At 46.9% G+C, this 10,000-nt stretch overlaps 1 protein-coding gene across 1 annotated transcript in view; it reads left to right on the top strand.

The window, feature by feature from the left end:
• The window catches only part of LOC117432526 (protein FAM234B), a 12,701-nt gene extending 3,930 nt beyond the window's left edge, over positions 1-8,771 (top strand). Inside the window, exons 2-13 of the mRNA XM_059018689.1 lie at positions 93-518; positions 1,136-1,240; positions 1,648-1,821; positions 3,245-3,372; positions 3,896-4,046; positions 4,595-4,736; positions 5,480-5,623; positions 6,308-6,389; positions 6,573-6,740; positions 6,894-6,993; positions 7,897-8,123; positions 8,604-8,771. Of these exons, the coding sequence (XP_058874672.1) occupies positions 93-518; positions 1,136-1,240; positions 1,648-1,821; positions 3,245-3,372; positions 3,896-4,046; positions 4,595-4,736; positions 5,480-5,623; positions 6,308-6,389; positions 6,573-6,740; positions 6,894-6,993; positions 7,897-8,123; positions 8,604-8,606 (1,850 nt within the window). The 3' untranslated portion in view covers positions 8,607-8,771. The remainder of the gene's footprint in view (positions 1-92; positions 519-1,135; positions 1,241-1,647; positions 1,822-3,244; positions 3,373-3,895; positions 4,047-4,594; positions 4,737-5,479; positions 5,624-6,307; positions 6,390-6,572; positions 6,741-6,893; positions 6,994-7,896; positions 8,124-8,603) is intronic.
• The last annotated feature ends 1,229 nt before the right edge of the window (positions 8,772-10,000 follow it).

The following is a 10,000-nucleotide window of genomic DNA, read 5'->3' as shown; positions in this document are numbered from 1 at the left end:
GGTCAAGAGTCCAGAGCCCTGACCGCTACTCCACACTGCTGCCCTATATATATCTATATATATAATGTATTTATTTTCCTTTCTCTGACCAGGTAAAAAACACACCGGGCTGGGGGAGTACGACCCCCTGACCCAAGCGGACAGCGACGAGAGCGAGGAGGAGGAGGAGGAGGAGGAAGACGAGCTGGTCCTCAACTTCCCCAGGAATGGGTTCAACGGCAGCACCCAAGCCTGCCGCAGTACCGGCCTCCAGACACAGGGGGGCAACAGAGAGCGGGCCGCCGTGCGGAAACACGGCCGTCTGACGGGCGGACCCGAGGCCCGGATCGACAGGGAGCCCGGTTCTGACCCGGAGCTCAAGGACCGAGCCGGCCGGGCCCAGCTGATCAGAACCACGCTGTTTCTCGCCACGCTGTGTGTCTCTGTGCTGGCTGTGCTGATGTGTGCGTTTCTCATTCCCTGCAGGAAGGGGGCGCTGTGGCCCAAGCATTGGAATAGGAGCGTGGGGGAGATGGGAGGTGAGCCACGCACACGCTGAAACACACTGACAGAGACTGAGACACACACTGACACTGAGACACACACACTGTCACACTCACACTGAGACACACACACACACACACTGAAACACACACACACACACACACACTGATACACACACACTGACACACACACTGTCACACACACACACTGAGACACACACACTGAGACACACACTGACACTGAGACACACACACTGTCACACACACACACTGAGACACACACGCTGAGACACACACACTGACTCACACACACACTGACACACACACTGAGACACACACACTGTCACACACACACACTGCGACACACACTCACAATGAGACACACACACTGTCACACACACACTGAGACACAGACTGATAGACTGATACACACACACTGACACACACTGAGACACACTCTGAGACACACACTCTGAGACACACACACACACACTGAGACACACACGCAGTCATTTTTATCAGTTAATATGCTCAGTTTTTGCAGAAACTCAAAAAGCTGCACTTCACAGCTACAGCCACTAGGTGGCAACAAACCCCTCTTCCATTTCTCTGTCGGCATAGAAGTAAATCTGTCCATATTTCTTTTCTTTCAGTCGTGTCCCTGCCTCCTCTGGAATTATGGGATGTGGATAACGATACCGTCACCGATGTCGTCATAGCGACGACCCAGCCAGCCAATGACAGCTCAGCATCTCTAGGTAAAAAGAAAAAAAGGCAAACTTATCTGAACTATTTAAACTAGACAATCCTCTCTCTCCTCTCTCTCTCCCGTTCCACAGCAGTGTGATCCAGTCCAGGTTTTACTGCTACCAGCTTGATCAGCCCCCAGTGTGTCTAGCTAACAAGCTCAGGTGTGTCTGATTATTAAACTCCTAGTGAAACCAGGACTGGATCACACTGCTGTGCAGCGGGAGTCTGAGTCCCAGCCCTGTAGATAGACTTTGGTTGAAGGAGGTTTGTAGCTGATTTTATAGTGAAGAGAGCTACAGGATATTGCTGGGAACTGTGGGATATTTAGACAGAGAGATCAGGGCTGGGAATCGGTCTCCTATCGCACAGCAGTGTGATCCAGTCCAGGTTTTAATTCCTCCTCTCTCTCTCTCAGTCCATTCCGTCTCTGCTCTCTCCGGTATCGACGGCGCCCTCCTGTGGACCCAGTCGGTTCTGGAGGAAGCCCGGTTCATCCAGTGCGGGTTCGAGAGACTGGGGAGGGGGTCCGGTCCAGCCTGCCTGCTCACTGGGACCAGCGCCCTGCTCCGAGCTGTCCGAGCGGACACTGGTAACTCGCACAGGACTTGAGAGACACTCCCTAAAAATATTGAATAATTCAGACAGCGCTGAACTTGTGAGACGCTCCCTAAGTATTGAATAATTCAGACAGCGCTGAACTTGTGAGACGCTCCCTAAGTATTGAATAATTCAGACAGCACTGAACTTGTCAGACGCTCCCTAAGTATTGAATAATTCAGACAGCACTGAACTTGTCAGAAGCTCCCTAAGTATTGAATAATTCAGACAGCACTGAACTTGTGAGACGCTCCCTGAGTATTGAATAATTCAGACAGCGCTGAACTTGTGAGACGCTCCCTAAGTATTGAATAATTCAGACAGCGCTGAACTTGTGAGACGCTCCCTAAGTATTGAATAATTCAGACAGCGCTGAACTTGTGAGACGCTCCCTAAGTATTGAATAATTCAGACAGCGCTGAACTTGTGAGACGCTCCCTTAGTATTGAATAATTCAGACAGCGCTGAACTTGTGAGACGCTCCCTAAGTATTGAATAATTCAGACAGTGCTGAACTTGTGAGACGCTCCCTAAGTATTGAATAATTCAGACAGCGCTGAACTTGTGAGACGCTCCCTAAGTATTGAATAATTCAGACAGCGCTGAACTTGTGAGACGCTTCCTAAGTATTGAATAATTCAGACAGCGCTGAACTTGTGAGACACTTCCTGGTATCAAGTATCCAGACCACAGCATAGCCGCTCACCATAGTTAAAGAACTACAGCTCCCAGCATCCTTCACCACTGCCGCGGGTGCAGAGGCATGCTGGGAGCTGCAGTCCTATAGCCAGGGATACACCTCCCAGCATCCCTCACCAGGTGAGACAGGTTAAAGAACTACACCTCCCAGCATCCCTCACCAGGCAAGGCAGGTTAAAGAACTACACCTCCTAGCATCCCTCACCAGGCAAGGCAGGTTAAAGGACTACACCTCCCAGCATCCCTCACCAGGCGAGACAGGTTAAAGAACTACACCTCCCAGCATCCCTCACCAGGCAAGACAGGTTAAAAAACTCCACCTCCCAGCATCCCTCACCAGGCAAGACAGGTTAAAGAACTACACCTCCCAGCATCCCTCACCAGGCGAGACAGGTTAAAGAACTACACCTCCCAGCATCCCTCACCAGGCGAGACAGGTTAAAGAACTACACCTCCCAGCATCCCTCACCAGGCGAGACAGGTTAAAGAACTACACCTCCCAGCATCCCTCACCAGGCGAGACAGGTTAAAGAACTACACCTCCCAGCATCCCTCACCAGGCGAGACAGGTTAAAGAACTACACCTCCCAGCATCCCTCACCAGGCGAGACAGGTTAAAGAACTACACCTCCCAGCATCCCTCACCAGGCGAGGCAGGTTAAAGAACTACACCTCCCAGCACGCCTCTCACTCCCCCTCCCTGTGCTTGGCTGCAGGTTCGAGTCTCTGGCAGCTCCCTCCTCAGGCTCTGGAGGGACGGATCGCTGCCCCAGCTCTGCGGGTTCCGGATCTCAATGCAGACTCCGTTCCTGAGCTGCTGGTCGCCGTGCGGCCCGCGGACCAGGTACCTCCAGCACCGGGTCTGCAGGGAGATGATGATGATTATTATTATTATTATTATTATTATTATTATTATTTATTTCTTAGCAGATGCCCTTATCCAGGGAGACTTACAATTGTTACAAGATATCACATTATTTTTACATACAATTCCCCATTTATACAGTTGGGTTTTTACTGGAGCAATCTAGGTAAATATTAGTAGTAGTAATAATAATAATAATAATAATAATAATAATAATAATAATAATAATAATAGTGATGTAATAACAGCAGTGATAATAATGCTCATACAAATAGTAATTCTGATCATATTACATTTTTAATTGTAATAACAACATAATAATATCTTTCCTATCGCCTCTCCTCTCCTCTTTTCTCCTCTCCCCCCTCTCCGCCTCTCTCCTCTCCTCTCCTCTCCCCTCTCCTCTCCCCTCTCCTCTCCCCTCTCCTCTCTCTCTCATCTTTCCTCTCCCATCCTCTCCTCTCTCCTTTCCTCCTCTCTCTCCTCTCTCCCTCTCTCACAGCAGTCTGATCTCTCTCTCCTGCTGGTCTCCGGAGCGGACGGAGCTGTGATTGGTTCTAGGGTGACCTTTAACCTCACCGGTCAGGGCAAGCCGATTGGCCCACAGCTCCATGTGACCAAAGGGGGCGCCATCTACATCCTATTTGGCTTTGGTGAGACTGAACAGACCTATCTATCTATCTATCTATCTATCTATCTATCTATCTATCTATCTATCTATCTATCTATCTATCTATCTATCTATCTATCTATCTGTCTATCTATCTATCTATCTATCTATCTATCTATCTATCTATCTAATCGAGGCTGTGTGGTCCAGTGGTTAAAGAAACAGGCTTGTAACCAGGAGGTCCCGGGTTCAAATCCCACCTCAGCCACTGACTCATTGTGTGACCCTGAGCAAGTCACTTCACCTCCTTGTGCTCCGTCTTTCGGGTGAGACGTAGTTGTAAGTGACTCTGCAGCTGATGCATAGTTCACACACCCTAGTCTCTGTAAGTCGCCTTGGATAAAGGCGTCTGCTAAATAAACTAATAATAATAATAATAATAATAATCTATCTATCTATAATGTAATCAATTATAGTTATTAGAAACTCCATCTAGAAACACAAAAATGAACTCAACCTCACTAAATCACAAAGGAAACCAAAATAGAATTTAAAAATGTAATTATTATATATATAGATTTCTTTTTTCAGGCAGCGTCGAGGCCACCTCTTTGAAGGACATTTTCCTTCAGGCGAACAGGAAGGCCACCCCTCCCCGGGCGCTGCTCTCTCAGGACCCGGATTGGGAGCAGCTGAGAGGAGAGAACCTCTCCAGTCTGATTCACGTTGCCAGGTGCGTCCGTCTCTATTAATAATAATAATAATAATAATAATAATAATAATAATAATACATTTAATGAATTGAATCAAGCGACCAAAATAAATCCCTGAGCCTCCCCTGTCCCGCGCCTTCTTTTGGCTACTCAAATGTGTGCAGTTGTGAAAGAAGCACCTAGCTTACAGCCACGTTTCGTGTCCATTCCTGTTGTTCCTTCTGAGAAATTGGAATTTTATATTTCAGGATGTTTTAGAGACATGATGATAATTGCTGTGATTTGTTCAACTGCTTTCGTTTGAAGCCAATTTAATTATGTCTCCCCTCTCCTCCCCCTCTCCTTTCTCTCCTCTCGCCTCTCTCTCCTCGCCTCTCCCCTCTCTCTCCTCCTCTCTCCCCTCTCTCCTCTTCTCTCCCCTTCTCTGTCCTCATCTCCTCCTCTCCCCTCTCTCTCCTCTCTCCTCTCCCCTCTCCCTCTCCTTTCTCTCCTCTCTCCTCCTCTCCTCTCTCCTCCTCTCCTCTCCTCTCCCCTCTCTCTCCTCTTCTCTCCCCTCCTCTCCCCTCTCCCTCTCCCTCTCCCTCCTCTCCCTCTCCCCTCCTCTCCTCCCCTCCCCTCTCCCCTTCTCTGTCCTCTCTCCTCCTCTCCCCTCTCCCTCTCCCTCTCCTCTCTCTCCCTCTCCCTCTCCTTCTCCCCCTCCCCCTCCCCTTTCTCCTCTCTCCTCTCTCTCTCTCTCTCCTCTCTCTCTCCCCTCTCCTCTCAGTGGTCATGTTGAATACTTGGCCTCTCTCTCGGGCTCCACACTGAGTTGCAATGACCTCCTCATCACCACTAGAGGGAGCCTCTCTTTCATCAGGGGCTCCAACCTGCAGAGAAAATGGAGCATTCGCATACCAAGAATACAGAGGTGTGTATGCGATCTGAACTACAGCTCCCATGTTCCTCTACCATGAGCCACAATGCTGAGGCATGCTGGGATCTGTAGTTTAGCACTAGACCCTGATATTGATGCGATCCAGCCCTCTGAAATGTCTTTATAATATACAGCGCTAGACCCTGATATTGATGCGATCCAGCCCTCTGAAATGTCTTTATAATATACAGCGCTAGACCCTGATATCGATGCGATCCAGCCCTCTGAAATGTCTTTATAATATACAGCGCTAGACCCTGATATCGATGCGATCCAGCCCTCTGAAATGTCTTTATAATATACAGCGCTAGACCCTGATATTGATGCGATCCAGCCCTCTGAAATGTCTTTATAATATACAGCGCTAGACCCTGATAGTGATGCGATCCAGCCCTCTGAAATGTCTTTATAATATACAGCGCTAGACCCTGATATCGATGCGATCCAGCCCTCTGAAATGTCTTTATAATATACAGCGCTAGACCCTGATATCGATGCGATCCAGCCCTCTGAAATGTCTTTATAATATACAGCGCTAGACCCTGATATCGATGCGATCCAGCCCTCTGAAATGTCTTTATAATATACAGCGCTAGACCCTGATATTAATGCGATCCAGCCCTCTGAAATGTCTTTATAATATACAGCGCTAGACCCTGATATTGTGTGTCTCTCTAGTCCCCCAGTCTTTGGTTTCTTCAATAAGGATGACATCCCAGATATTATGCTGCAAGTTTCCACAGCCGACGGACTGAAAAAGGTAAAAAAAATATATATATTAAAAAAATAAAATGAAAACAGGATGATTAATCCATCAACGAATCTTCGATCCAGCCACGGCAATCGCTCACCGAATCAATAATCCGTTCATTTGTTCGTGTCTCTCCTCTCTTTTAAAACCCCGCCCCCTCTGCTGCTCTGCCCCGCCCCCTTTCCCTCCCAGGTGCTGGTGATTGACGGCTCGAGTGGGCGGAGCCTGTGGCAGGCAGAGTTCCGCTGCCACCTGCAGGCCGTTGGGGGAACAGCGCTGGCGACATCCACCGGCCAATCAGCATTCCTCTTCTGGGCCGATGACCTTCGACCTTCCGGAAACGCCACCTCGCCCAATCCCGTGAGTCCAGCAACTTTATTATTATTATTACTATTATTATTATTATTATTATTATTATTACACTTTGCTGTGCTGTTACTGTGGGGAGATTTTTTTTTCACAAGGACATTTCAAAAAGTGAAAATTTAAATGACGTTTTTCTTTTCTGTTCAGGAGTCCTTAGTCCTCCACCGGCTGTATCTGCTCCACAGCACCTATCCCACAATCCTCCTGGAGCTGATGTCAAGCACAGACACCATTCTGTCCACCGGAGGTGAGTCTATGGTACCAAACACGATTCAGACAGCCCCCCTGAGTTTCAATAGCCATAGTTTTATATATTATACAGCAACACCAAACACGATTCAGACAGCCCCCCTGAGTTTCAATAGCCATAGTTTTATATATTATACAGCAACACCAAACACGATTCAGACAGCCCCCCTGAGATTCAATAGCCATAGTTTTATATATTATACAGCAACACCAAACACGATTCAGACAGTCCCCCTGAGTTTCAATAGCCATAGTTTTATATATTATACAGCAACACCAAACACGATTCAGACAGCCCCCCTGAGTTTCAATAGCCATAGTTTTATATATTATACAGCAACACCAAACACGATTCAGACAGTCCCCCTGAGTTTCAATAGCCATAGTTTTATATATTATACAGCAACACCAAACACGATTCAGACAGTCCCCCTGAGTTTCAATAGCCATAGTTTTATATATTATACAGCAACACCAAACACGATTCAGACAGTCCCCCTGAGTTTCAATCTCCATAGTTTTATATATTATACAGCAACACCAAACACGATTCAGACAGCCCCCCTGAGTTTCAATAGCCATAGTTTTATATATTATACAGCAACACCAAACACGATTCAGACAGTCCCCCTGAGTTTCAATAGCCATAGTTTTATATATTATACAGCAACACCAAACACGATTCAGACAGTCCCCCTGAGTTTCAATCTGCATAGTTTTATATATTATACAGCAACACCAAACACGATTCAGACAGTCCCCCTGAGTTTCAATCTGCATAGTTTTATATATTATACAGCAACACCAAACACGATTCAGACAGCCCCCCTGAGTTTCAATCTCATGCTAGCTCAGCTCTTAAAGGGAATGTCATTTTATTCTGCCTGTTTTTTATTCCCAGCGAGGTACGTGGAGCAACAGAAAGACGCATTTTACATTACCGTAGCGACGAGGCCCGCTCCGGATTCTTCCAGCTCCAAGACTGGGGCTCAGGTAGTCAGCAGGCTGAGTTTGAAGAGGGCTGTGACCCACGCATCGCCCGTGGCCCTGGGCCCCCCCTCGCAACCCCTGGGGCCTTTCGAAGTCGCCAATTTCTTCAACAAACTGGAATTTATTAAAACGCAAAAGGTATATATATATATATATATAAAACAAATAATAATAATTTCAAGTTTTATTTTCTGTATTTACAGCTCTGGCCAGCTGTAGAATCACCCTGTAGAATGGACTTGCTGGCTAGGACTACGGCTCCCAGCATGCCTCTGCACCCGCGGCAATGGTGAGGCATGCTGGGAGCTGTAGTTCTTTATGCTGTGGTCTTCTGCTCCAATACAAACCTCTATTGCAATACAGAACTATGGCTCCCAGCATGCCTCTGCACCCGCGGCCATGGTGAGGCATGCTGGGAGCTGTAGTTCTTTATGCTGTGGTCTTCTGCTCCAATACAAACCTCTGTTTTAATACAGAACTACGGCTCCCAGCATGCCTCTGCACCTGCGGCAATGGTGAGGCATGCTGGGAGCTGTAGTTCTTTATGCTGTGGTCTCGTATCACAAGCGATACAGACCTCTATTACGACACATCTTATATATATTTTTTTCATTTTAGTAACAGATGCTCCCTATTGGTCAATATCGTCACGTGGAGGAGGAACAAAGGGAGGAAGCTGATTGGCTGAGACTGCACTGGTTGCTACGGGAGCCAGGCATGATAAGAGACTATTGGCTGCTCTGGGGAAGGGGGAGGGGTTAGATTTGAACCAATAAAATAACTTTTTTTTTTTTTTAAACTATTTATTTTATTCTTATTTTAAGATTATTTATTGTATTTGAACAGAAGAAGGTTTTAAATACGTCAAATATTTATTCAGTTTGTGTTTATTATTGGGAAAGGTACGATGATACTAATGTGGAAATAAGTTTAATCTGAGAATTGAATGCAGTGTAAATAATAATTAATAATAATAATAATAATAATAATAATAATAATAATAAAGCTGTGTTCTGGTACCATGTTAGGTTTTGTTCATGCGTTTTAGTTTGCTGGTTTATTTTAGTTTTGCTACAAAGCTGAACACACGCACACGCACACACACACACACACACTGAACCACACACACACACTGACTGAGACAGACAGACACACACACACTGAACCACACACACACACTGACTGAGACAGACAGACACACACACACTGAACCACACACACACACTGACTGAGACAGACAGACACACACACACTGAACCACACACACACACTGACTGAGACAGACAGACACACACACACTGAACCACACACACTGAACCACACACACACTGACTGAGACAGACAGACACACACACACTGAACCACACACACACACTGACTGAGACAGACAGACAGACACTGACTGAGACAGACAGACACACACACACTGAACCACACACACACACTGAACCACACACACACACTGACTGAGACAGACACACACACACTGACTGAGACAGACAGACACACACACACTGAACCACACACACACACTGACTGAGACAGACACACACACACTGAACCACACACACTGAACCACACACACACTGACTGAGACAGACAGACACACACACACTGAACCACACACACTGAACCACACACACACACTGACTGAGACAGACAGACACACACTGACTGAGACAGACAGACACACACACACTGAACCACACACACACACTGACTGAGACAGACACACACACACTGACTGAGACAGACAGACACACACACACTGACTGAGACAGACACACACACACTGACTGAGACAGACACACACACACTGACTGAGACAGACAGATACACACTGAGACAGACAGACACACACACACTGACTGAGACAGACACACACACACACACTGAGACAGACACACTGAGACAGACACACACACACTGACTGAGACAGACAGACACACACTGAGACAGACAGACACACACACACACTGACTGAGACAGACACACACACACTGAGACAGACACAC

This window comes from Acipenser ruthenus, unplaced genomic scaffold, assembly GCF_902713425.1.
Source record: "Acipenser ruthenus unplaced genomic scaffold, fAciRut3.2 maternal haplotype, whole genome shotgun sequence".
NCBI classification, from domain to species: domain Eukaryota; kingdom Metazoa; phylum Chordata; class Actinopteri; order Acipenseriformes; family Acipenseridae; genus Acipenser; species Acipenser ruthenus.
The sequence above is the reverse complement of the archived record's forward strand: the minus strand, read 5'-3'. Positions and strand labels throughout refer to the sequence as shown.